The 23,560-nt window shown below is 59.9% G+C and overlaps 2 protein-coding genes across 14 annotated transcripts in view; one reads left to right on the top strand and one right to left on the bottom strand.

Moving 5' to 3' along the window:
- The window catches only part of CPSF1 (cleavage and polyadenylation specific factor 1), a 22,581-nt gene extending 14,345 nt beyond the window's left edge, over positions 1-8,236 (top strand). For 2 of the 4 annotated variants that reach the window (XM_032256189.1, XM_032256219.1), the window contains 34 exons: positions 482-562; positions 698-849; positions 904-1,080; positions 1,264-1,403; positions 1,480-1,590; positions 1,665-1,758; positions 1,863-1,950; positions 2,021-2,143; positions 2,229-2,280; positions 2,358-2,455; positions 2,527-2,601; positions 2,693-2,773; positions 2,863-2,952; positions 3,106-3,216; positions 3,290-3,431; positions 3,497-3,675; positions 3,749-3,885; positions 3,966-4,140; positions 4,214-4,420; positions 4,625-4,714; positions 4,807-4,950; positions 5,033-5,185; positions 5,948-6,064; positions 6,144-6,234; positions 6,318-6,402; positions 6,472-6,613; positions 6,703-6,855; positions 6,941-7,117; positions 7,198-7,264; positions 7,338-7,385; positions 7,459-7,614; positions 7,691-7,820; positions 7,891-8,029; positions 8,102-8,236. In XM_032256189.1, the coding sequence (XP_032112080.1) occupies positions 482-562; positions 698-849; positions 904-1,080; positions 1,264-1,403; positions 1,480-1,590; positions 1,665-1,758; positions 1,863-1,950; positions 2,021-2,143; positions 2,229-2,280; positions 2,358-2,455; positions 2,527-2,601; positions 2,693-2,773; positions 2,863-2,952; positions 3,106-3,216; positions 3,290-3,431; positions 3,497-3,675; positions 3,749-3,885; positions 3,966-4,140; positions 4,214-4,420; positions 4,625-4,714; positions 4,807-4,950; positions 5,033-5,185; positions 5,948-6,064; positions 6,144-6,234; positions 6,318-6,402; positions 6,472-6,613; positions 6,703-6,855; positions 6,941-7,117; positions 7,198-7,264; positions 7,338-7,385; positions 7,459-7,614; positions 7,691-7,820; positions 7,891-8,029; positions 8,102-8,149 (4,053 nt within the window). In that variant the 3' untranslated portion in view covers positions 8,150-8,236. The remainder of the gene's footprint in view (positions 1-481; positions 563-697; positions 850-903; positions 1,081-1,263; positions 1,404-1,479; positions 1,591-1,664; positions 1,759-1,862; positions 1,951-2,020; positions 2,144-2,228; positions 2,281-2,357; positions 2,456-2,526; positions 2,602-2,692; positions 2,774-2,862; positions 2,953-3,105; positions 3,217-3,289; positions 3,432-3,496; positions 3,676-3,748; positions 3,886-3,965; positions 4,141-4,213; positions 4,421-4,624; positions 4,715-4,806; positions 4,951-5,032; positions 5,186-5,947; positions 6,065-6,143; positions 6,235-6,317; positions 6,403-6,471; positions 6,614-6,702; positions 6,856-6,940; positions 7,118-7,197; positions 7,265-7,337; positions 7,386-7,458; positions 7,615-7,690; positions 7,821-7,890; positions 8,030-8,101) is intronic. The other 2 variants (XM_032256208.1, XM_032256197.1) reach the window with 2 other exon arrangements.
- Positions 7,156-23,560, bottom strand: ADCK5 (aarF domain containing kinase 5). Of its 10 annotated transcripts, XM_032256239.1 has the most exons (17): positions 23,483-23,560; positions 18,842-18,952; positions 17,657-17,760; positions 16,304-16,453; positions 10,650-10,725; positions 10,342-10,542; positions 10,127-10,267; positions 9,933-10,046; positions 9,709-9,840; positions 9,554-9,637; positions 9,394-9,475; positions 9,247-9,325; positions 9,054-9,145; positions 8,722-8,974; positions 8,529-8,645; positions 8,307-8,456; positions 7,156-7,167 (listed from the first exon to the last, which is right to left on the bottom strand). In XM_032256239.1, the coding sequence occupies exons 2-16, from the start codon at positions 18,845-18,847 to the stop codon at positions 8,351-8,353; spliced, it is 1,737 nt and encodes a 578-aa protein (XP_032112130.1). In that variant the 5' UTR covers positions 18,848-18,952; positions 23,483-23,560; the 3' UTR covers positions 7,156-7,167; positions 8,307-8,350. The 10 variants fall into 10 exon arrangements, with proteins under 10 accessions (XP_032112130.1, XP_032112122.1, XP_032112138.1 ...); XM_032256231.1 differs by lacking the exon at positions 18,842-18,952; XM_032256247.1 differs by lacking the exon at positions 18,842-18,952 and having other exon boundaries at positions 9,247-9,310.

Below are 23,560 nucleotides of genomic sequence, written 5' to 3'. Positions count from 1 at the left end.
TGGTATAACTTTTTCCCTTAAATCATGCTCTGCACTGTGTCTGCTCTAAACATTTCTCCGACTATAAGATCTATATAGGGAAACGGCTGAGGAGTAAGGTGTTCTTCGGGCACTAATTTTTCCGAGTGTAAACTAATACATGATTATATGTAAAGGATTATATAAGGAAATAACTGAGTAATACTATAAACTAAAACATTCTTCAGGCTCTAAGAAGTGCCGGGGATCTGCGTAGCTCTCCTTCTTCGGTGCCCAGATGGGGGGTTACCCACAGGGGAGCCTGGCCAAGGCATGGGAGTGGGTGCTGGGGACTGGTGGGGTAGGCCTGGCCAAGGCGTGGGAATGGGTGCCAGGGCCTGGCCAAGGCATGGGAGTGGGTGCTGGGGACTGGCGGGGTGGGCCTGGGCACAGCCATTTGGTTGCTGGGGTGACACTGTCAGGACATGCAGTGGAGAGCCATGGCTGTACCCTCTGATCCCAGCTGTCGGTGGTAGAGTACGACCCGGGCACCCACGACCTGAAGACCCTGTCGCTGCACTACTTTGAGGAGCCTGAGCTTCGGGTAGGCCACACTCACGCCCCCACCCAGGCCCCAGCCCAGCTGCCCACCCTCCCCCTGCAAACGAGTTCTGTTGCCCCAAGTGCTTCCCTTGGGGTCTCCTCTGCTGGGACTGGCTGATGCCCCTTCTGCCCCCAGGATGGGTTTGTGCAGAACGTACACACACCACGAGTGCGGGTGGACCCCGACGGGCGCTGCGCAGCCATGCTTGTCTATGGCACAAGGCTGGTGGTCTTGCCCTTCCGCAGGGAGAGCCTGGCCGAGGAGCACGAGGGGCTCGTGGGGGAGGGGTAAGTGCCAGCTAGGGCAGGCGGTGGTGCTGCGGGGAGGAGGGGGCACCTGAGCCCGAGCTCCCCTCATCTCCTGCACCCCAGGCAGAGGTCCAGCTTCCTGCCCAGCTACATCATCGACGTGCGGGCCCTAGATGAAAAGCTGCTCAACATCATCGACCTGCAGTTCCTGCACGGCTACTACGAGCCCACCCTGCTCATCCTGTTCGAGCCCAACCAGACCTGGCCCGGGTGAGCCCCCGACGGAGGCCCCTCTACGCTGTGGACCCCCGGCTGCCTCTGCTTTGGAACTGGGCTCGTGGGACATGGGTGGGGTTTATGGGGTGTGGGGTGAGGATGACAGGATGTGGGTGGAGCTGGGCCTGGGTCTTTGCAGGGAGGCAAGGCCTGCGGCTGACCTACTGGTGTCCCTAGGCGTGTAGCTGTGCGGCAGGACACGTGCTCCATCGTGGCCATCTCGCTGAACATCACACAGAAGGTGCACCCTGTCATCTGGTCCCTCACCAGCCTGCCCTTTGACTGCACCCAGGCTCTGGCCGTGCCCAAGCCCATCGGTGAGAATCCTGGGGGTGCGGAGGGGAGTGCAGGGAGGGGCAGCGAGCCTACCCACCAGCCTGTGTCCACCTCCAGGTGGGGTGGTGATCTTTGCCGTCAACTCGCTGTTGTACCTGAACCAGAGCGTCCCCCCGTACGGTGTGGCTCTCAACAGCCTCACCACAGGCACCACAGCTTTCCCGCTGCGTGAGTGTGGGGTGGCTGGGGGAGGCCAGGGACAGCTTGGGCCTTCCTGGTCGTCCTGACCACCCATCCCACAGGCACCCAGGAGGGTGTGCGGATCACCCTGGACTGTGCCCAGGCCACCTTCATCTCCTACGACAAGATGGTCATCTCCCTCAAGGGCGGCGAGATGTGAGCCCCTCCCCTGCCCATGAACTCTGCCCCTCTCCAGTCCCCAGGCCCCCTTCACTGCCCCAGGGTGCACATTGCCCACTCAGAATTCCCCCTGCCCCCAGCTACGTGCTGACCCTCATCACTGATGGCATGCGCAGTGTCCGGGCGTTCCACTTTGACAAGGCGGCCGCCAGCGTCCTCACCACCAGCGTGAGTTGGGACTTGGGGTTGGGTCTGGGTCTGGGCCCAGGCCCACCCTCACCCACCTGTGCTCCCTCAGATGGTCACCATGGAGCCTGGGTACCTGTTCCTGGGTTCTCGCCTGGGCAACTCCCTCCTCCTCAAGTACACGGAGAAGCTGCAGGAGCCCCCGGCCAGTGCCGTCCGAGAGGCTGGCGACAAGGTGGGTTTCCTAGGCCCATCATGCCACCACCCCTCCTGTGGGTGCTGCCGTGGCATGCTGCTCAGCGCCCTTTCCTGCCTCACAGGAAGAGCCTCCCTCAAAGAAGAAGCGTGTGGATGCCACGGCCGGCTGGTCAGGTGAGGACCGGGCCAGGGCCAGTCAGGAGCAGGGCCAGTGACCCAGGGCTGTGCTGAGGCGGGCTTTTTGTGTGCAGCGGGGGGCAAGTCGGTGCCACAAGATGAGGTGGACGAGATCGAAGTCTACGGCAGCGAGGCCCAGTCAGGCACACAGCTGGCCACCTACTCCTTTGAGGTGAGACAGGCAGCAGGGCCCCCTCCCAGCCAGTGCCCCCCCATCGGCCCCCTGACTGTCACTGTCCGCAGGTGTGTGACAGCATCCTTAACATCGGACCCTGCGCCAATGCTGCCATGGGCGAGCCTGCCTTTCTCTCTGAAGAGGTACGCAGGGTTGGGGTCAGCTGGAGGCAGGGGCTGGGATGAGTATGTGTGTTGGCGGGGGGCTGGTCGTTACCCCCGCGTCCCCATGCAGTTTCAGAACAGCCCTGAGCCAGACCTGGAGATTGTGGTTTGTTCCGGCCACGGCAAGAACGGGGCTCTGTCGGTGCTGCAGGTGTGTGGGCAGGTAGAGGGCGGGCACCTCCTGGTGGGACCTCAGTGGGCTCACAGCCTCATCACACCCTCACCCCATCATCATTCTAGAAGAGCATCCGGCCCCAGGTGGTGACAACCTTTGAGCTTCCAGGCTGCTATGACATGTGGACGGTCATCGCCCCCGTGCGTAAGGAGGAGGTAGGTGCAAAGCCACTGCAGGGAGGCCCTGGGATGGGACCGGCACTGCCTTCTCACGGGATGCACGTAGGGTGGTGGGGGCCCAGTTAGTGCCCCGACATGCTGCCCTCACTGGACTGTGGCTTCCAGCCTGCTCCCCTTTGGCCCTGACAGGAAGAGAATCCCAAGGGGGAGGGCACAGAGCAGGAAACCAGCCCCCCTGAAGCCGATGATGACAGCCGCAGACACGGATTCCTGATTCTGAGCCGGGAAGACTCCACCATGGTGAGGGGCAGGGCCTGGGACCTGGGGCTGGGATCCCCTGGGGAGGGGCCTTCCTCACCGCTGTCACCTGCAGATCCTGCAGACGGGGCAGGAGATCATGGAGCTGGACACCAGCGGCTTCGCCACGCAGGGCCCCACAGTCTTTGCCGGGAACATTGGGGACAACCGCTACATTGTCCAAGTGTCACCGCTGGGCATCCGCCTGCTGGAAGGAGGTGGGTGGGCGGGGATGGGGGGATGGGCCCTGGGGAGGCACATGCTGACTGCCCTGTGCCCACAGTGAATCAGCTGCACTTCATCCCCGTGGACCTGGGCGCCCCCATCGTGCAGTGTGCCGTGGCCGACCCCTACGTGGTCATCATGAGTGCTGAGGGCCACGTCACCATGTTTCTGCTGAAGAGCGACTCCTATGGCGGCCGCCACCACCGCCTGGCGCTGCACAAGCCCCCGCTGCACCACGTAGGCCCCCCATTCCTGGTGCCCGCCCGTCCTGGCCTCCTGCCCGCCACTGAGCCTACCCCTCTCCCCGCAGCAGTCCAAGGTGATCACACTGTGCCTGTACCGAGACCTCAGCGGTATGTTCACCACAGAGAGCCGTCTGGGCGGGGCCCGTGACGAGCTGGGGGGCCGCAGCGGCTCGGAGGCCGAGGGTCTGGGCTCAGAGACGAGGTGCGTTGGGGCCAGGGGTGCAGGTGGGGGCTTGGTCCCCGTGGCTGGCAGGCTGCCTGTGACCCTCTGTCGGCCCCCAGCCCCACAGTGGATGATGAGGAGGAGATGCTGTATGGGGATTCTGGCTCCCTCTTCAGCCCCAGCAAGGAGGAGGCCCGAAGAAGCAGCCAGCCCCCCGCTGACCGGGACCCTGCACCCTTCCGGGCAGAGCCCACCCACTGGTGTCTGCTGGTGCGGGAGAATGGCACCATGGAGGTAGGTGGTGCCCTGCCCTGCAGCCCAGCCAGCTCCACCCACCTGCCTCCACTGACTGCTGCCCACCCCACAGATCTACCAGCTCCCTGACTGGCGGCTGGTGTTCCTGGTGAAGAACTTCCCTGTGGGGCAGCGGGTCCTTGTGGACAGTTCCTTTGGACAGCCCACCACACAGGGCGAAGCCCGCAGGGAGGAGGCCACACGCCAGGGGGAGCTGCCCCTGGTCAAGGAGGTGCTGCTGGTTGCTCTGGGCAGCCGCCAGAGCAGGCCCTACCTGCTGGTGAGCACATGGCCTGGCCTCCCCTTCACAGCCCCGCCCCCTCCCATGGCCCATCCCATCTTCCCCACAGCCTGCCTCTTCCCATGGCCCCGCCCTTTTCCTCACAGCCCCGCCCCCTCCCATGCCCCTCCCATCTTCCCCAGGGCCCCACCTTTATCCCTCAGGGCCCCACTCCTTCCCTACACGTCTGCCTCATCCCCGCAGGTGCATGTGGACCAGGAGCTGCTTATCTATGAGGCCTTCCCCCATGACTCTCAGCTCAGCCAGGGCAATCTCAAAGTCCGCTTTAAGAAGGTGCCTATACTGCCGGGGCGTGGGGTGGGTATGGTACAAGGAGTGGGTGTCAGACCAGCAGCCCCTGGAGGATCTGAATGGTTCTCCCCCAGGTCCCTCACAACATCAACTTTCGTGAGAAGAAGCCGAAGCCATCGAAGAAGAAAGCAGAAGGTGGCAGCACGGAGGAGGGGGCTGGGGCACGGGGCCGCGTGGCACGTTTCCGCTACTTCGAGGACATTTACGGCTATTCAGGGGTAGGCCAGCGCTTTCACGGGGGTCTGTGGTGGAAGGGAGAGGCGGCCTCATCCACAGCCTCCTCATGGCGCCTGCCCCCAGGTATTCATCTGCGGCCCCTCCCCTCACTGGCTCCTGGTGACCGGCCGAGGGGCGCTGCGGCTGCACCCCATGGGCATTGATGGCCCTGTCGACTCTTTTGCTCCGTTCCACAACATCAACTGTCCCCGTGGCTTCCTGTACTTCAACAGACAGGTGGGGCTCAGCCCAGTACCCAGCAGCACTGGCTGATGCTGCCCTGGTCAGGGCTGAGGGGCAGGGACAGGAGAGGGACCGTTGGCTCCGCCCTGAGGACCAGGAAGGAGCGTCCGGAGGGCCGCGGGGTTGAGGCCGAGGAGGTGGAGCCTGGAGCTTGGTGATCCCAAGGTCTGGAAAGGGGTGGTTGGGAGTTGGAGCGGCAGACCCTGGGATCCCCCCCACTGCTCTGCTGGCTCTGCAGGCCTTCACAGGGCCTGGCCTCTGCACTTCCTCAGGAGAGCTGCCTTGGGTGCTGGTTCCGCTCCCTGGCTGCTCTGTGACTCTGGGAGGGCACACGTGCTCTCTGATGTTGGTTCCCCATCTGAGCCACCACAACACTCCAGGTCACTTGGGACCTTGACTGGGATGTGGTTGAGTCCTTCCCAAATGCCTGAGGACTCAGGGCTGTCTGTGGAAGAGGGCGGCCCTGACTCCTCCTGCCTCCTTTCAGTCCCCAGCATGGCAGCCTCTGGGCTGCCCTTTGTCTGCAGCCTCATCTGCTTAGCTTCCCCATCACCTGTGGCCAGCATCCCTCGCCCCAGCTGAGCCTGGGAACAGAAGGCAGGGGAGCCCCAGAGGCCGAGTGGCAGCCCATTCCAGGACCTCGCCTGGATACAGCTGCCCCTCACCCGCCCCTGCTTGTGAGGGCAACATCCCAGGGACTCTTGGCAGCCTGGGGCTGCCTGCCCCTCCTCCCCTGACCCTGTGCCCCCACCCCAGGGTGAGCTGAGGATCAGTGTCCTGCCTGCCTACCTGTCCTACGACGCCCCATGGCCTGTCAGGAAGATCCCGCTGCGCTGCACGGCCCACTATGTGGCTTACCACGTGGAGTCCAAGGTCTGTTCCCAGCCCCACCCCACCAGGGACCTTCTGGGCCTTGTCTGGCCAGTGGCGTGTGACCTCCAGTAACCTACAGGTGTATGCTGTGGCCACCAGCACCAACACGCCGTGCACCCGCATCCCACGCATGACTGGCGAGGAGAAGGAATTTGAGACCATTGAGAGAGGTGTGTGACACCCACACCACGTTCCCATCGTGAGCCCGATCTCGCAGAAGCCCCTCTGTGACCGCCAGCCTTCCTCCCTACAGATGAGCGGTACATCCACCCCCAGCAGGAGGCCTTCTCCATCCAGCTCATCTCCCCGGTCAGCTGGGAGGCAATTCCCAACGCCAGGTGAGGCTGGGCCTGGGTGGGGCTCCCCAAGGCCTCTGGGGCAGCATCTGACGCCCCCGGCCCCTGCAGGATCGAGCTGCAGGAGTGGGAGCATGTGACCTGCATGAAGACCGTGTCGCTGCGCAGTGAGGAGACCGTGTCAGGCCTCAAAGGCTACGTGGCCGCTGGGACCTGCCTCATGCAAGGCGAGGAAGTCACATGCCGAGGGCGGGTAAGGGGCTGGTGGGCGGGGGGCAGACGGCCCTGGCAGCCCTGCTTCCATCCGCACAGCCAACCCACAGCCATCCCCACGCCCTGCAGATCTTGATCATGGACGTGATTGAGGTGGTGCCTGAGCCCGGCCAGCCCTTGACCAAGAACAAGTTCAAAGTCCTTTACGAGAAAGAGCAGAAGGGGCCCGTGACCGCCCTGTGCCACTGCAACGGCCACCTGGTGTCGGCCATCGGCCAGAAGGTGGCAGTCCTACTTGGCGTGTGCCCCCCCACCCCCACCCGGCGTGGCGCCCGCCCCCACTCACCCTCTCTACCCCCACCCCCAGATTTTCCTGTGGAGCCTGCGGGCCAGCGAGCTGACGGGCATGGCCTTCATCGACACACAGCTTTACATCCACCAGATGATCAGCGTCAAGAACTTCATCCTGGCAGCCGACGTCATGAAGAGCATCTCGCTCCTGCGCTACCAGGAGGAGAGCAAGACGCTGAGCCTTGTGTCGCGGGTAGCGTGTGGCCGTGGTGCCTGTGTCTGGGTAGGTACCTGCCCAAGGCACTTCTGATGCCCCCCTCTTCCTGTCCCCAGGATGCCAAGCCCCTGGAGGTGTACAGTGTGGACTTCATGGTGGACAATGCCCAGCTGGGTTTTCTGGGTATGTGGGCAGGGCCCTGGGAGGCTGAGGCTCTGAGGGTGGCCAGGGCTGACCCTGGGCCTCTGCTCCCCAGTGTCTGACCGGGACCGCAACCTCATGGTGTACATGTACCTGCCCGAAGGTGAGTGCTTCCTCCACCCCCTCTGCCTGGGCTGTGGCTGGGCAGGCAGTGACCCAGAGCCCTTCTGGTCTAGCCAAGGAGAGTTTTGGGGGCATGCGCCTGTTGCGCCGGGCAGACTTTCACGTGGGTGCCCATGTGAACACGTTCTGGAGGACCCCGTGCCGGGGGGCCACTGAAGGGCTCAGCAAAAAGTCGGTCGTGTGGGAGAATAAGCACATCACGTGGTTCGGTGAGTGTGGGGGGCAGGTGTGTCTGGGTTGGGGGGAGCCCTAAATTTGGCCTGGCTCACACTGCAACCCCCACAGCCACCCTGGACGGCGGCATCGGACTGCTGCTACCCATGCAGGAGAAGACCTACCGACGGCTGCTGATGCTGCAGAATGCGCTGACCACCATGCTGCCACACCATGCAGGCCTCAACCCCCGTGCCTTCCGGTGAGCCCCGCCCCTGTGCAGCGCCCCCTCCACCCCAGCCTGCCCTGACCTCTGTGCCTGCACGCCCCAGGATGCTGCACGTGGACCGCCGCACACTCCAGAATGCCGTGCGCAACGTGCTGGATGGGGAGCTGCTCAACCGCTACCTGTACCTGAGCACCATGGAGCGCAGTGAGCTGGCCAAGAAGATTGGCACCACACCTGACATCGTAAGTGCGCTCCCCACCCCTGTGGGTGCCCCCACCAGTGTGCGCTCTCTCCCACCCGTCCATCCCTTGCAGATTCTGGACGACTTGCTGGAGACAGACCGTGTCACCGCCCACTTCTAGCCCCACAGATGCCACCGCCGCCACCACACCGCACTACCTCCCGCCCCCTTTTTTGTATAAAAGACAAATAAAAACATTTTTGTGTGAGACGAGTGCGTGGTCATTACACGGCAAGTGCTTATGGGGCTCAGGGTGCCCACACCTCAAGCCCCGCCACAAAGGGCCCCCGCTGAACCGAGCATGGTTGTCGGGCCGAGCACACTAGGTCTCCAGGTACTGGTAGAGCTCCTCCGCTGGGGGCACAAGCCGCAGGTGGACCAGAGCGCGTGCCAGGAGGGCAGTCAGCCGCATGGCCAAGGTCTGCAGCCTGTGTGGGCGGGTCAGGTCACAGGTGGGTGGGGAGCAGGCCCTGCCACCTGCGTGCCCCAGGGCCACTCACCTGAGGGCCACTTCAAACTTGAGCATCTCCCAGACAACCTTGGCATGGCGCAGGAGGCTGGTGCTGTAGACACCCTGGTACGCGGCGCCCGCCAGGCGGCTCCAGCCCCGGACGGCCCTGCACACACCTATGTTAGTCCCATGTCCGCCCCACACCAGCCCGGCCAGAGGCACCCGCACAGGCAACTACTGACCTCTTGGCCATGAGGAAGTAGCGGTCCACCGGGGTGCCAAGGGCCACGTTGACAGCGCGCACAGTGTTGATGTTGCGCAGCACCAGCAGCATGGGCCGCGGCAGCGCCTTGAGCACCGCCATGACGGCCTCAAAGCGCTCACGAGCCATGTCCACCATGTAGGCCGCCTCTTCGCGGCTCAGCAGGTGTGAGCCCCACAACTGCCCCAGGCGCACAGGCCGCTGCATGAGCATCTCCGAGAAGAGCAGGTAGTCTGGGGAGGGAGGGGGCTCTGAGCCGAGCTCCAAGCGGCCAGCCTCCTGTGGCGCCTGGCCATCCCTGCACGCCCTCACCTTGCACCCCGAGTGCAGCTGCGTGCAGCTTCATGGCGGCGTCGTCCCGCAGGATGATGGCCCGCCACAGCTGGCACAGGGCTGCGCGGTCCCTGGGGGTGGATGGGACCAGATCCGCCAGAGGTGAGCCCTGGGTGAGCCCCTAGCGGCAGGAGAGGCTTGCCCAGTCCCAAGCCCACCCTCCCGCACGCACTTCTCCTCCAGGAACTGGTAGAGCCCGTGGTCCAGCAGCACCAGCTCCGCCTTCCCGTCGGGGCCTTTTCGCACCAAAACTAGGAACACAGCCTTTCAGGTTGCATCCCGCCCACCCCGAGACCCCCACCCCCAGGGGACTTCCTACCGTTGCCAGGGTGTGGGTCCGAGTGGATGAAGCCCGTGTAAAATATCTGCTCAGCAAAGGCTTTGATGAGCTTCTCTGCTATCTGGGGAGAGGAGAGGCCTTGCAGTGGACACAGGCAGCACCCGCCCGCTCCGCACCCCAGCCCCCACCCTACACGCACGTCGTGCACCGCCAGCCCCTGGCTCCTGATGGCCTCCACATCGTTGACCTTGCAGCCGGTGTAGAAGTCAGCGGTGAGCACGCGCTGGGGAGAGCAAGAGGCTGGGCTCAGCAGGCCTGGTGCTGTGCCCACCCCAGGGGCCTGGCCCAGCCCACCTTGCTGGACTTGTCCCAGTGCACGCGGGGCACCACGACGTAGGGGAAGTGTGCCAGCTCGTGTGCACAGCGCTCCGCGTTGCGGCCCTCATTCTCAAAGTCTAGCTCCTGGGCCAGGGTCCCTTTCAGGTCCTATGGGCCAAATGGGGGTTAAGGTCAAGGCCGAGGGCCTACTCTGCCTACCAGCACGGCAGGACTCGGCAGGGGAGGGGGTGGAGCGGTACCTGGAGGACCCAGCTGAAGCCAAAGCTGGGGTGCATGACCTCAATGAGCTGCAGCAGGAGCTCCAGGGTGTGGATGTCCCCGTCAAAGCGGTCCCGCAGGTCGATGTACTGCACCTGCGCCAGGCGAGGGCGTGCTGATGACGTGGCCCCACTGCGCCCTGAGCCCACTGCTGAACCAGGCGGCCCCCACATACCTTCACAGCCACGCTGGTGCCATCATGCAGCTTGGCTCTGTGCACCTGTGCCAGGCTGGCGGCAGCAATTGGCTGGTAGTCAAACTCCTGGAAGAGCTCATGGGGCAGGGCCTGGAAGTCCTCGAGAAACAACTCGTCCACCTGGCGGGACAGGTGCTCAGCGCAGCCTGGGCCCCTGTTGAACCCCACCTCCTCTGCCTGAGTGCAGCACTCACCTCCTGGAAGCCCCGCTTGAGGGCCCTGTCCTCCAGCACACGCAGGGTCCGGATGTACTCGGGGGGCAGCAAGTGGTTAAAGGAGCACAGCCCCTGGCCCAGCTTCACGTAGAGGCCCCCATTGCTGATGGCTCCTGCCACCAGGGCATCAGCCGCCCTCTGGTGACACGCAGACATCACCTCCAAGTAGCCCGGGCTGTTCTGACCACAGGATGCAGAGAATACACGGGGCAGGTGGCTGCCTCCTCAGTCCCGTCCAACCCACCACCTCGTGCCCCCCACCATGTGCCCAGGGCACCAGGACAAACCTCTTCCACCCCTCGAAGGACAACATTGGTGCACCACCAGTAGTCCAGGGAGATCTGCAGGCCCACCTTCAGAGACCTGTGGGCAGAGGTGGCCTCAGTCTCCAGGTGGGCAGGCTTGGAGCCCTAGCGGTTGGTCCTCTGTTGCCATGGTCTAGCCTGACCCCAGCCAGCCCTTCATGTCCCAAGGGTGAGGCCAAGCCAGAGTCCAGCCTACAGCCCTGCAGGCCTGTGGGAGCACAAGGGGGCTGCTGAGCTCACAGGGTGTCCCGTGGTGCTTCAGGACATGGCCCCTGCAGGTCAGTCTCGGCTCAAGATCTGTGGAACAGGGCCAGGTGCGGTGGCTGTTGCCTTTTATTGCAACACATTGGGAGGCTGTGCTTCGAGGGCTGCCTGAGCTTAGGAGTTCGAGACCAGCCTGGGCAACACGGTGAAACCCCATCTCTACCAAAAATACAAGAAATTAGGCAGGCATGGTGGTGCCACACCTGTGGCCCCAGCTCCTTAGGAGGCAGAGGCTGCAGTGAGCCGAGATTGCACCAACCACACCCCAGCCTGGGCGACAAAGTGAGACTCCATCCAAAAGTGATCTGCAGAATGGGCAGCCTGTGTCCACACCACCCTTGTGCCCAGGAGAGATGCGGTGGGGCAGTGTGGATGGTGGTCTCCTGGAGAGAGGGGGTTCCAAGGCTGTCTGTGAAGGGAAATGGCGGCAGCAAGGGGGCTGGGCTGAGGGAGCAGAGGCCACAGGAGGGTCAAGGTCACCTGCAGCCCAAGGTCCACTAGGAAGAGGACACCAGGGGAGCGAGTCTCCAACGCCTGAGGCGGCAAGGTCTGCAGGGAAGGGACCCCAGTTAAGGCAGGAAGTGGCGGGCATCCTGGTTCTCTTGGGCAGGTACTGGGCTCCTGGGGAAGATTTGAACAAGAGGATGGGAATGCTGGGGTGGAGGGGTGTCCCCAGGCCTGGCCCCAGTCAGGAGGATCTCAGGGAGAAGGCCCCTGGGGAGCTCTGGGGACCAGCTGAGCAGCCCCAGAATGAGATGCCAAGCAAGCAGCAAGCAGAACACACACAGGAGCACAGGGAAGGGCGGAGGCCAGAGTGACCTCCTCAGTCAGGGCTTCCCGAAGGCTGGCCATGGCCAGAGGCCTGTCCCGGTGTCCTGGGAGGCTCGAGTGCCTGCCCAGGGACAGGGCCTACAGTTGTGCCTGATGCACAGTTCTGGCTGCCCAGGTGGGCTCTGTGACCCCCATCACTCTAAGAAGGTCCCCCATTGAGGCCCCACTCTGGGCCCCCATAAAGGGCACCTGGAGTATGTTGGTTGAGCTGGAGGCCCAGGTTTCTAAATGTGCTCTGAGACTAAACGGCTACTCAGTGGGCAGGGCTGCCTTCTGAGCAGGGAGCATCAGCGTTAGGTCCCAAGACCCTCGTTGATACCAGGCGTGCGGGAGAAGTCTAACTGCTCACGGCAGGCACAGGACGTGTGTTCTGTGGTCGGTGACAGGGAAGGCAGGGCCTCCAGCCACCTCGTTTCTGTGGCTGGCAGTGCGCTGACACCTCAAAAACACTGAATACAGGAATGAGTGATGGAGCTGCCAGCAGACATCCCACAGCATTTGCCTGAGAAGACCTGTGCAGAGGGCAAGTCCGGCGGCCGCTTCTGCAAACCAGCCTGCCTGTCCCAGTGAGCTGCCCCACCCACCCCTACCTGCACACATGAGCACAAGACCCCGGCAGCACCCTGGGTTCCGTAATCAACGCCTTTGTGCATGTGAGCCAACACAATGATTTCTATCACCTAGAGCCGAGTCTATAGATAAAGCAACAGTTTTGACACAGTCAATAAAAGTTACATGAAAAATGGTTAGGCCAGGTGCAGTGGCTCACCCCCGTAATCCCAGCACTTTGGGAGGCTGAGGTAATCGGATCACTTAGGGTCAGGAGTTTGAGACCAGCCTATAGCCAATATGGTGAGACCAGGTCTCTACTAAATACACAAAAATTAGCCGGGTGTGGTGGTGCACCCCCGTAGTCCCAGCTACTCGGGAGAGGCTGAGGCACAAGAATTGCTTGAACTCGGGAGACAGAGATTGCAGTTGCCATGAGCTGAGACGGTAGCACTGCATTCCAGCCAGGGCAACACAGCGAGGCTTGGTGTCTTTAAAAAAACAAACAAACAAAAAAGGCCAGGTGCAGTGGCTCATGCCTGTAATCCCAGCACTTTTGGAGGCCAAGGCAGGCAGATCACCTGAAGTCAGGAATTTGAGACCAGCCTGGCCAACGTGGTGAAATCCCATCTTTACTCAAAACACAAAAATTAGCAGGGTATGGTGGTGGGCGCCTGTAATCCCAGCTACTCAGGAAACTGAGGGGGGAGAATTGCTTGAACCCAGGAGCTGAAGTTGCAGTAAGCTGAGATTGCACCACTGCACTCCAGCCTGGGTGACAGAGCGAGACTCCATCTCAAAAAAAAAAAAAAGTCTGGGCATGGTGGCTCATGCCTGTAATCCCAGCACCTTGGGAGGTGGAGGCGGACGGATCACCTGAGGTCAGGAGTTTGAGACCAGCCTGACCAATATGGAGAAACCTCATCTCTACTGAAAATAAAAAATTAGCTGGGCGTGGTGGCAGGTGCCTATAATCCCAGCTACTTGGGAGGCTGAGGCAGAAGAATCACTTGAACCCGGGAGGCAGAGGTTGCGATGAGCCGAGATCACGTCATTGCACTCCAGCCTGGGCAACAAGAGCGAAACTACGTTTCATAAAGAAAAAAATAATAAAAATTTTAAAAAGGTTAAAATCATTTTACTGGGCCGGGTGTGGTGGCTCACACCTGTAATCCAAGCACTTTGGAAGCCAAGGTGGGTGGATCACCTGAGGTCGAGAGTTCAAGACCAGCCTGTCCAACATGGTGAAACCTCTTTATAAAAAAAAAAAAAAAAATTTACTGGCCGGGCACAGTGTCTCACGCCTGTAATCCCAGCACTTTGGGAGGCCAAGGTGGGCAGATGACCTGAGGCATGGCCAACATGGTAAAACCTTGTCTCTACTAAAAATGTAAAAAATTAGCCGGGCGTGGTGGCTCATGCCTGTAATCCCAGCTACTTGGGAGGCTGAAGCAGGAGAATCGCTTGAACCCAGGAGGCAGAGGGAGGTTCCCCAAGGGCAGGGCAGACGCATCTGATTTTAGGTTGCATTTGTATAGATTTAGAAGACTATATGGGCTAACACAAAAGCCAATATGCATTGATAAAATTCTTGGAGAACTTTCATCCTTGGGGTAGGGCCAAAGGGAGCTTTCTACATTTCTAACTTTTCTACTACTAAGATTTGTTACAGTAAACACACTAATTTTGTAACAAAAGTTAAAGATGTGAAATAGTCTCACAGGCTTGTGCTTGGGGAGAAGGGATTTTTTTTTTGTCTTTCATTTTTTTTGAGATGGAGACTTGCTCTGTTGCAAGGCTGGAATGCAATGGCAGTGATCTATGATCACTGCAGTCTCCACCTCCCAGATTCAAGCGATTCTCCCACCTCAACCTCCCAAGTAGCTGGGACTACAGGCGCCCACCACCACGCCCAGCTAATTTTTTTTTATCTTTAGTAGAGATGGGGTTTCACCATGTTGGCCAGACTGGTGTTGAACTCATGACCTCAGGTGATCTGCCCACCTTGGCCTCCCAAAGTGCTGGGATTACAGGCATGAGCCACCACACCTGGCCAGGATTTAATTTTTAAAAACATGGCAGGTCTGTGGGCCTCAGGACTCCAGGGAGGCTTGGAAGCCACAGCACAGCAAGGAAGGTGGCACAGGGGAGGTGGCCTGGGATCTGCACCAGGCCTGGCTTCTTAACCGCAAAAGCAATGCTCTCATTAGAAAGAAAATCCAATGCCGGGTGCGGTGGCTCAAGCCTGTAATCCCAGCACTTTGGGAGGCCGAGGCGGGTGGATTACGAGGTCAAGAGATCGAGACCATCCTGGTCAACATGGTGAAACCCCGTCTCTACTACAAATACAAAAAATTAGCTGGGCATGGTGGCACGTGCCTGTAATCCCAGCAACTCAGGAGGCTGAGGCAGGAGAATCGCCTGAACCCAGGAGGCGGAGGTTGCGGTGAGCCGAGATCGCGCCATTGCACTCCAGCCTGGGTAACAAGAGCGAAACTCCGTCCCAAAAAAAAAAAAAAAAAAAAAAAGAAAATCCATCTGAGGCCGGGCACGTGTCACTGCTGGATGCTGTGCCAGCTGAGGGCACGGCCCTGAAAGGACCAGGCCCTTCAGGGTTGGTGGGAACCCTTGTTGGCTTCCTACGCCCCAGGTCTCCAGCTGAGGGGGCCCCGCTACTCCAGACAGGAGAAGCCCTACGTGGACACTGGAGCTGCTTCCCAACTCAACCCGCCTGGCTCTCAGCAGGTCCTGTTCCCGGCCCCTCCACCACAGGTGGGCCGGAACAAGAAAGTGGCCCTGACCCTGGCTGGCTGTCGGGAGGAAGGGCTGCTGTGATTCTGGAGGCTTCCCGCCCTTACCAGGGTGCACATCCCTCCCCACTGTCATGTGTGCCTGCCAAACCATCTTCCACAAATGGGGCAACTTTTTGTGAGGACAGCAGAGACACAAGGGGGGGCTCCCCCTCCTGAAGAATTCGGTCCAAGAGCCATTTGGAGGTGCCGAACGAGGTCCCGCACAGGGCGCTGAGGGAGGAGGAGGTCCCTGCAGGGGCTGCACTCAGGTCGAGGAGTCCCGTGAGTTTCTCATGAGGTCAGTAGTTCAAGACCAGCCTGGCCAACATGGTGAAACCCCGTGTCTACTAAAAATATAAAATTTGGCCAGGCATGGTCTGGTACGTGCCTATAATCCCAGCTACCGGGGAGGCCAAGGCATGAGAACCACTTGAACCCGGGATGCGGAGGTTGGAGTGAGCCAAGATCATCCAGCCTGGGCAACAGAGTCTGTCTCCAAAAAAAAGGCGCAGGGAGGGAACAAAGCACACAGGTGTGCTGGCTCTGCCATGCTCCTCACCGGCTACTTTCTGGGCCCCTGCATGGATGCTCCACAAGGCTCAGGCCAGGCAGGGCTTTGTGGCTGCAGGAATTCTGGGATCTGACCAAAAGCAGGAATGCCCGCCCAAGGGTTCCAACAGAAAGTGTCCCCGCCCTCCCCGAGTTCTGAGTTCTGCCCGGGGAGGTAAAGGAGGCACAAAGGTCCGTGACAGCAATAACCCAATTTCACCCATCTCCAGGGACAGGGACAGAGGCAGCCTCCTCTCCCAGGCCCAAACTTTGGAATGGGGTGAGAAGAGAAGGGAGGGAGGGCAGCCGCTTCTCTGCCAGTCTAGAAGCCTGAGGGAGGGCTGGAGCCCCTCCCAGCTCAGGCCAAGGCTGATCTGGCGAAGGGCCTGTGGCGGCCAGATCAAAGAGGAGGACCCTTGTCTACACTACACCCCACAGGTCTGGCAGTGCTCCCTGTCCCTTCAGCCAGCACCTTCCCATGTAGGAAAGGACACCTGAAAGCCAGCTGTAAAATCCCCAGCAAAACCCTGCAGCCTTCCCAGCCCTGCCCCCACATCTGTGACGTCGGCATCTGGGGCAGACGCTCCTGCACACAGCGCACCACCCACCCGCCCCCACACCACCCACCGCCATGCCGCTGGGCCCTCCTACCTGCCAAAACGCCCCATGCCATCCACCACAAGCCTCATCCTCCTCTTCTCCCGTGCCTCTGCCATGACGTAGCGGGCTCCAAGGAGCAGGGGCACCCCTACTACCGTGGTGGACAGCACCTTTCTCCACAGGGGTGCGGGGCTCATGAACCTGAGGGGAGACAAGCATGCAGCCTGGAGGCACCATCCACCCCCCCATTCAGCTGGGCTCTGACCTCTGCCCCCCACCATCCAGAGTGCCACCTCTCACTCCTGTGTGTACAGCCATTCTGATGGTGTGGTCACCAGAGAACACTCTGCATCAATGTCCCCCTTCCCTGAGCCCACATGGCCATAAGGGGCAGGTCTCATTTGGGTCTGTCCAGAGACCCAGCCATGGAGCCATGCGCCATGGAAATGGATCTTCAGGTAGACTGGAAGCCACTCAATGGCAGGTCTGTGCTACTCATGGAACAGGGGCCACCTACACCATGGAGAATTATAACCACTGTCCACCTCGCAGGGTCCAACTGGATGGTCATCAGCACAGCAGCAACTGACAAGATGCTGAGGTCAGCCGTGCTGAGTCATGGACGATGCAGGGCAAGGAACAGAGCTTTGTCCATGCTGAATGCAGTAGGATCCCCATACAGGCTGAATTCAACAGGAGCCCAGTACCCGCTGGACACAACAGGAGCTCTGCTGAACACGGCAGAAGCTCCCTCCATGCTGAGTGCAGCAGGCGCTCGAGCACCCGTCTGTTTCTACGCCTGGCCACGTCTGTCCCAGGGACACAGATTCTCCTACTGCAGAGCTCTGAGAAGGACACCCCTGCCAGGTTCACCGAGCCAGTGGTGCTCAGGCAGCTCACCCTGCCTGCCTGGCCTGACGCCTCTACCCTCCACAGCCTTCCTGCCTTGCCACCACCCCTTGCCCACTGTGGTCCAGCCTTCCTGGCCTCAGGCCTTGTCTAGCCTTTCCTTCTGCTCAGAACCCTCCCCTCCACATCTCTTCTTGCTGCTCTTCTTCTTGTGTGACCCCTACCTACAGTTGCCCTGCTTTCCTCCAGCCTCTGCACCATGACCCATTTGGTTCTTCAGAGCAGGCGCTCCATGTGTACTCTTCCCAATTCGCTAGCTGTCTGCTCTCAGTGCTGTGGTCAGGGCATGCCCACCCCTGGCGTGTGCCTCACCACGGGTCAGAACCTGGGGGTCTCTGGTCCCAGTGCACTGCACTGAGGAGCAAACATATCCTGTCTTGGTTGGGGGTACAGGAGAAGGTCCAGCCTCGGGCCCTCGACCGCCACCTCTGCATGTCCACAGACGCTATCCATGCCAGCCTGGTGAGAGGCGCGTGCCCGGGGAGGACTCCGTACCTTGGAGGAAGGACCCTGACGTTTCTCCTGAAGAACACAGCAGGGGACGGCCAGGGCTTCCGCCTGCTGTGCAGCAGAGCAGAGTGGAAATGGCAAAGCTGCAACTGCAAAGAGAGGAAATTGTGTGGGGTCAGATAAGGCCAGGACACGTCCCGCCCTCTGCCACCACCAGTGCTTCCATGCGCTGGAGACTGAGGCAGCCAAGCTGCACTTCCCTAACCTCATTAACCTCATGTATTAGTCCTTTCTCACACTACCATAAAGAACTACCCAAGACTGGGTAATTTATGAAAAGAAGAGATTTCTTGTTTTTTTTTTTAGATGCAGTTTCGCTCTTGTTACCCAGGCTGGAGTGCAATGGCGTGATCCCGGCTCACTGCAACCTCTGCCTCCTGGGTTCAGGCAATTCTCCTGCCTCAGCCTCCTGAGTAGCTGGGATTACAGGCACACACCACCATGCCCAGCTAATTTTTTGTATTTTTAGTAGAGACGGGGTTTCACCATGTTGACCAGGATGGTCTCGATCTCTTGACCTCATGATCCACCCGCCTCAGCCTCCCAAAGTGCTGGGATTACATGTGTGAGCCACGGAGCCCGGCCTGTTTTTTTTTTAGTAGAGACAGGGTTTCACCATGCTGACCAGGCTGTTCCTAGGATTACAGGTGTGAGCCACCGTGCCCGGCTGAGAAGAGGTTTTTTTTTTTTTTTAGACAGAATCTCACTCTGTTGCCCAGCCTGGAGTGCAATGGCACAACCTAAGCTCGATGCAACCTCTGCCTCCCAAGTTCAAGTGATTCTCCTGCCTCAGTCTCCCAAGTATGGGACGACAAGCATGTGCCACCACGCCCAGCTAATTTGTGTATTTTAGCAGAAATGAGGTTTCACCATGTTGGTCAGGCTGTTCTCAAACTCCTGAAGTCACGTGATTGGCCCTCCTTGGCCTCCCAAGTGCTGGGATTACAGGCATGAGCCATCGTGCCTGGCTTAGAAAGGAGGTTTAACTAACTCACAGTTCCGCAGGCTGTCCAGGAAGCATCGCTGAGGGGCCTCAGGAAACTTACAGTCACAGCAGAAGGCAAGCACAGCATGGGTGAAGCAGTGCGGGGCAGGGAGACAGGCTGGGCAAGAGTGCAAAGAGGAAAGTGCCACACACACTTTCAAACCATCAGATCTCTGAGAACTCACTATCATAAGATCAGCAAGGGGGAATTCTGCCTCATGATGCCATCACCTCCCACAGGCCCCTCCTCCAACACCGGGAATCACAACTCCAGTTGATTAACTCCAGGAGATGAGCTTTGGGCGGGGACACAAAGCCAAACCACGTCACCAGGTCAGTCAGGAAAGACGGTCAGCACCTCCGGCTCAGGCCAGGAAGCTGGGTTCCCGTGTTGGACTCAGAAATGGAAACACTATCCTATCTCTCCGGAGCAAGGCTGAGAGTCACAGTATCACAGGAGAGAAGGCTAAACGCAGCTTAACCCAGGGCTTATGGCTTGGATGCTGACAGGTCATCAAATACACCCATCTCTGAACGTCCCCTCAGTCACTGAAAGAAGAGATGGCGTCGCCATCTGGCTCATCTGGGATGAGGCCCACCCCGTCCCTGCCCTGCACTCTCAGCAGCACCCTGACCTGTCATTTACTATTTCCTGCTGCTGAGACCACTGACCACTGGCCAGAGGAAAGCAGTCCTCATCTCAGAAGGAAGTGGTGACAGTGCCCAGCCATGGAATCAGACAGCAGACGCCAACCTCGAAGGTGGACACCTGGATGGGAGGAGTGGCCTGGGCAGGTCACTTTTCTGAAAACAAGTAAAAATACAAGGAACATATAACTTACTGAGACCCCACAGACAGGGACCCTGTACAGCTTCTACGTGGAAAAGGGGAGGGGTGGCCAGGGTGGAAGACGGGCCGCAGCTAGAAGGGCACATGTAAAGAAGCCCTAAAGGCCGGGTGCTGTGGCTCACACCTGCAATCCCGGCACTTTGGGAGGCCAAGGTGGGTGGATCACCTGAGGTCAGGAGTTCAAGCCTGGCCAACATGAGGAAACCCCGTCTCTACTGAAAATACAAAGAAAAAAAAAAGTAGCCAGGTGTGATGGTACATACCCGTAATCCCAGCTAATTGGGAGGCTGAGGCAAGAGAATTGCTTGAACCTGGTAGGTGGAGGTTGCAGTGAGCAGAGATGGCTGCACTCCAGCCTGGGCGACAGAGCAGGACTCCATTTAGAAAAACAAATACATAAGGCCGGGGGCAGTGGCCTGTAATCCCAGCAATTTAGGAGGCCAAGGCGGGTGGATCACAAGGTCAAGAGTTTGAGACTAGCCTGGGCAACATAGTGAAACTCCATCTCTACTAAAAATACAAAAAAATAGTGGGGTGTGGTGGCAGGCACCTGTAATCTCAGCTACTTGGGAGGCTGAGGCAGGAGAATTGCTTGAACCTAGGAGGTGGAAGCTGCAGTAAGCTGAGATTGCACCACTGCACTCTGGCCCAGGCAACAGTGCAAGACGTCATCTCAAAAAAAAAAAAGGAAAAAGAAAAAGAAGCCCCACCATGAAATGTGCTGCTTTATCTTTCTGACTATGAAAACATCACATAAAACTTAAAGTATAATAATAATTAAAAAAAAAAAAGCCCACAGCTCCCACATGCTCACTGGCAACCTCGGTCTCCCAATCACATTTGACCTATGATGAGGTCTTACAACTCCCTCAACTCCACATTCCCCAACTGAGGGCTCTTCTAACAAGTCAGGGTTTGGGGGAAAACACTGCATAGTCAGTCATGCTCCGTGGCACCAGCACTAACATGGTTGTCAACACTGGACCAAGTAAGGAACCGACTTGCCAGCTGATTTCTGGCCAGAGCTCAGAGCCCTGGAGAAAATTTCGAGGACTTCAAACAACACGAAAGCCAAAGGAAGAAGTCCATGACCTACTGTCCCTAGAGGAGGGGCTGACAGGAACCTCTGCTCGGCGAGGTCACAGGCAGCAAGCGCTGATTCACAAGGAAAACCCCAGAGGCAGCCGGGCATCAACTTGTAGGCATATCATCCACCTGCTGCCTACCCAGCCTGCACCTCCTGACCCTGGCCACCTCTGATGCCAGCACCTGCACAGCCGGAGGTCCAGAGATCAGGCAGCTGTGCCCATGGACTGTGGAGAGGCTCAGAGCAACAGCTCGTAAAGGGCTGAAGGCGGCTAAACTCCAGCTGGGCATCCCAACCACCACCTCCCTCATCCCTTACTAACATGCAAGCTGCTTGCGTTTCAGCAGGCTCCATCAAGCAAATGAGGCCAGGAAAGTCACGGCTCTCTGATAACTGTTTTCTGCTGTTTCCTCAGGAACCAGCACTGCAGAAGGAGCTCCAGCTGCGTCTCTCACTCCCATTCACATCCAGGACAAAGATCCCTCCAGTAGACCCTGGGGTGCCATCGCCCGACCCTGGTCCACCAGTAGCCCCGCTCACCCCCATGCCTGGCTCCACCTTGCTCACCATGGTCCTGTCCTGCCACTGTCCTCATCACACGCCAGTGTGACTGTTAACTTACAGAACCTGTCTCCTCACTAGACCGTGAGCAGGGCTACGTCTCAACCGTCCCTGAACAAGCAGGCACTCAATGAACGCCTGCCGATCGAGACCAACGGCTATGACGCACAGGACTAAACAGAACCCCACGTGGTCTGGGCTAGGACCCCCGCCAAGCAACAGGCAGCAGGTCACAGGCAAGAAATGGCAGCAGCCCCTGCCTCGGGCTGGCCCTGGATGCAACCCAGGTGGACAAGGCCTCATGCTGATGACCCACAGTGCCCACCAGAGCCCATGAGGCTGTGCAAGAGCCTGGCTCCTTGGAATGTGGGGTGCCCAGCACATCCAGACTATCCTCTCTGAAATTCCCATCACACAGGAGAGGTCCCCAAGGCCCAGAGAGGTTATAGGGGACTAAGCCTGCAGCCACACGTCCCAGAAAGACTTCCCAGAATGCAATCCCAGGCAATTCTCACGTGACACACAACCCCAACCGCACCCAGAACACAACCTCGAAACTGCCAGAAGATAAGCACAGTCTTCTAGACGGTCGGCCCGCAGGGCGTTTCCCCCACACACCCCAGACAGCCCTGGTGACTCATCCCTGCAGCTCCCCTCACTCCCAAAGCCTTCCAGTTTGGACAAGATGAGATGTGTCCCCTCTGCCCCAACCTCTCATGCTTTCTTATAGGGAGTGTGTACAGTCTGCACAGAAACACCTGTCTTTCCAGAGTTACTTTAGTCACAACTGACTACATTGAAAGCAGCAAGTGAGTGGTAGCGCTCACACAGATATCATAAAGTTCACAAACCAAAGGGCATGCTTTGGCGGCAAAACCATGCCCGTGTGTGCTCACGTCTGGTTTCCCAGGGCCGACAGATGAGGACGGCACAGGTCACCAGACAGGCCCATCCTCGGCAGTGAGAATCAACTGCTGAGTCTCAGAATGACGCCAGAAACGAAAAACCACGAACGGATGAACAGAGCCTGGGTAACGCAGAAGACCTGGGCACCTCAATAGGAGGGAAAACTGAGGCACATAGCTGTCTCCAAAGTTAGGAAGAGAGATTGAAAGTCCAGTGGGTCTGGCAACCACAGACACCGTCCTTCTCCGAGTGTGTGACGTCTCCGCCCCAGCAAGCTCTCAAACTCCGACGGGCCCCAGCCCTGCTCACCGGCCATCAACAGCTCCTAACTGTTAGGAGCTAAGCCAACCTGTCCACTCGCTGGGGCTGGGGGGAGGGGGGACTGAGTGGCCTGCACGTGGGAAGATTTTGTCACCTGGAAGGAGCTGCACTGAAGGCCACCTCGAGCCCATGAAGCACCCTGGGGTCACACAGCTGGGCTGGGCACGAGTGGGCCGTCCGTCCGTGCTATTAATAGCCAGCCAGGCAAGGGTAGCTTATCGCCAAACACAAGCTCTGCAGACATTCCAAGAAAAAAAGGACGGGCGCCGGGAAGAGCCTCTTCCATCTCTTCGGGGAGGGGGTGGGTAACCAGCCTGTCAAGGTCTCTGCCCCGCCCCCCCGCAGTCCTAACTGCAAGGACTGCGAAACGGGACCCGGCGGCCACGTGGGAGCGGGGAGACGCCGAGGGCCTGAGAGAGGCGGCCTCGGAGCCGTGGGGAGCGCGCCCCTGAGCCGGAGCAGGGGGACCAGAGCACAGCCCGCCCTGCAGCCCCCGCCCGCCCGCCGTCTCAGGCAAGGCAGGCCCCGGCGCGGAGGCAAGCGGAGGACGTCCGGGGGCAGCAGGCCGGGCGGGGAGGCGTCTGTGACCCCGGGAGGCCGCCTCGGGGAGGGGACGGCGCCAGAGCCTTCCCTGCGGGGCCCCGGGTCGGCTGGGTACGCGCTCTCCGGGGCGCCGGGCACCCGCCTCCGTGCTGGGCTGAGGCCCCTGCGGCTCCCGCCAAGAAAACCAACTCTCGGGGAGGCTGAGGCGAGCGGAGAGCTGGAGCCCAGGGGTTCGAGACCAGCCTGAGCAACAGGAACACGGCGAGACCCCTACTCTATTAAACTAAATACAAAGTCCGCCGGACGCAGTGACGCCGGCGGTGTCAGCTACTGCGGGGCCGAGGCGGGAGGATGCCCCGAGCCCGGGAGGCGGAGGCTGCGGCGAGCCGAGATCGCGCCACTGCGCTCCAGGGAGACGGAGCCAGACCCTGCTTCCAAAAAATAACGGAAAAACAGCCCGGAGGGTTTCTGGGGTGGGGTCTGGGGACCTGAGGGCCTCGGGTCTCTAGGGCTGGGGTGCGCAGGACCTCGGGCGCCCCGGGCCGGGCGGCTCCTCACCGGTCGCCACATCTCCGACCGCCTCTCGCTCCGCTCCCGCCGGCGCCGCCTCGCGTCTCGCAGCCCAGCAGTCACTGC

This window comes from Sapajus apella, unplaced genomic scaffold (genome assembly GCF_009761245.1).
Source record: "Sapajus apella isolate SASKATOON/1434 unplaced genomic scaffold, GSC_monkey_1.0 scaffold3, whole genome shotgun sequence".
Taxonomy (NCBI): Eukaryota; Metazoa; Chordata; class Mammalia; order Primates; family Cebidae; genus Sapajus; species Sapajus apella.
Note: the sequence above shows the minus strand (reverse complement) of the source record. Positions and strands in the feature narration are given on the sequence as shown.

Bases quoted from the DNA above. Each gene is read 5' to 3' on its own strand.
- ADCK5 (XM_032256231.1), bottom strand. The intron at 10,268-10,341 runs GTGAGTGCTGCA...CTGTCCCGCCAG, and splicing joins TCAAGCGGGGCTTCCAGGAG to GTGGACGAGTTGTTTCTCGA. The intron at 9,638-9,708 runs GTGGGCTGGGCC...TGCTCTCCCCAG, and splicing joins ACTGGGACAAGTCCAGCAAG to CGCGTGCTCACCGCTGACTT.